This window comes from Chaetura pelagica, unplaced genomic scaffold, assembly GCF_000747805.2.
Source record: "Chaetura pelagica isolate M959 unplaced genomic scaffold, ChaPel_1.0 scaffold426, whole genome shotgun sequence".
In the NCBI taxonomy this organism is placed as follows: Eukaryota; Metazoa; Chordata; class Aves; order Apodiformes; family Apodidae; genus Chaetura; species Chaetura pelagica.
The window spans coordinates 84,236-85,715 of NW_009953576.1; the positions used below are offsets into that span (position 1 = coordinate 84,236).

A 1,480-nucleotide genomic window follows, 5' to 3' on the forward strand; every position below is an offset into this window, starting at 1 on the left:
CAGGAAGGACAATATTCCAAGGCAGTGCTTGCTTGCTGACCCTTTCCTCATTAATCCCCAAAGTGCTGGGCTGGAGGCTCCCCTGTGGCCCTGGGAGGAGGTCAGGCCCGGGGTGAGTAGCAGGGGTTCCTTGGCATCTCCGTGAAGGATTTCAGTTCATAAGGGATCCCCGAATCAACCTCAATGGACTTCCGTGAGAAGAGCAGCCGGATGTCGTTGTGAAGGTAGATCTTCCCCGACTTGGAGCTGTGGAACCTGAGTGGAGAGGAGAACAGGGACCTCAGGCTCCCAGGCAAGGACAGGACACACCCAGAGCGGGGGGAACGACCCCCTTGCCTATTTTGAATCCTGGTCCAACTGGCCAGTAGCTCTGACACCCCTGAAGGTTCTCCCCAGGACAAGGGGGTCTGGCTGCCACTCCCTTGGGCCTCTGGGCTGCCGGTTTTGGGGGGACAGGGATACATGGGAGAGCAGCCCAGGGGTGACCCTGGGTGCCCATCCCTCCTAGTGTGTCCTACCTTAGGTGCATCAGGTAGCAGAGGACCCTGCGGGGTGGGCCAGTCCCCAGGAGGTCACCGAGGCCCCTGGTGGCCCCTTCCTCCTCCCCGACAGGCACCAGGAAGATGCGATGGCGCAGGAAGGTCATGTGGTTGGCTGGCATGTCCTGGAAGTCGTACGTCACCAAGAACATCTTCACCACAGTCTTGTTGGGGTTAAATAAGGTCTGGGGGCAGAGAGGTGGGGGGTGACACTGGGAAGGGCACAGGAATGGATCCATGGGGCAAGGCTGGGATATCTGGGGGCAGCTCCAGCAGGCTGAAGGGTCCAGAAAGCCCCACAACAGCCCCAAAGGTTGGTTCGTTCCACCCACCTCCACCTCTGTGCTCCCATCGCATCCCACCCCCACTCTCTTGCCAAGACCCCATCCCTTCCCAGCATCTTCGTGCTCTCCATCTCCCACCACCTCGCCTCCATGCCAGGACCCCAGGGACCCCGTGCTCCCCTCTGCTGTGCAGTCTTGGTGGCCACGTCCCCTCCCTGCACAGGCTTTCTGCCTGCTGCCTAGCCAAACTGTAATGGAGCATATCCACCCTGGGGGGCAACAGGAGCCCACGGGATCCTCTCTACAGGGCACTGAGGGAGGCCAGGGGACAGACAACTCACCACTTGGATGGTTCCAGCTTTGGGCACACTGTAACCCTTCTTTCCCAAGGCCTCCAAGTCAATTACTCCCTGGTGCAAAAGAAACAGTCTGTGAGAGGGAGAAAGCCCAAGGAGAGCCCAGCTGAGACCCAGCAGGAGGCCAAGAGACCCCCTCACCAGGAACACCTGGCACAAGGCGGCGGGAAGCAGCCCAGCTCAGTCCCTCTCTGGGCCAGGGGATGAACAAGCAGCCACACAAGAGGTGACAGCAAAGCAACAGCCACGAGGCAGCTGGGCAGCAGCCTGTCTGTTTCTGCGCCTGCAAGGGTTCCCTCTT

At 60.3% G+C, this 1,480-nt stretch overlaps 1 protein-coding gene across 1 annotated transcript in view; it reads right to left on the minus strand.

The window, feature by feature from the left end:
- Positions 1-101: 101 nt before the first annotated feature.
- FAM214B (family with sequence similarity 214, member B) overlaps positions 102-1,480 on the minus strand; it is a 9,411-nt gene continuing 8,032 nt past the window's right edge. The window contains 3 exon segments of the mRNA XM_009999702.1: positions 102-255; positions 519-724; positions 1,165-1,233. Of these exon segments, the coding sequence (XP_009998004.1) occupies positions 102-255; positions 519-724; positions 1,165-1,233 (429 nt within the window).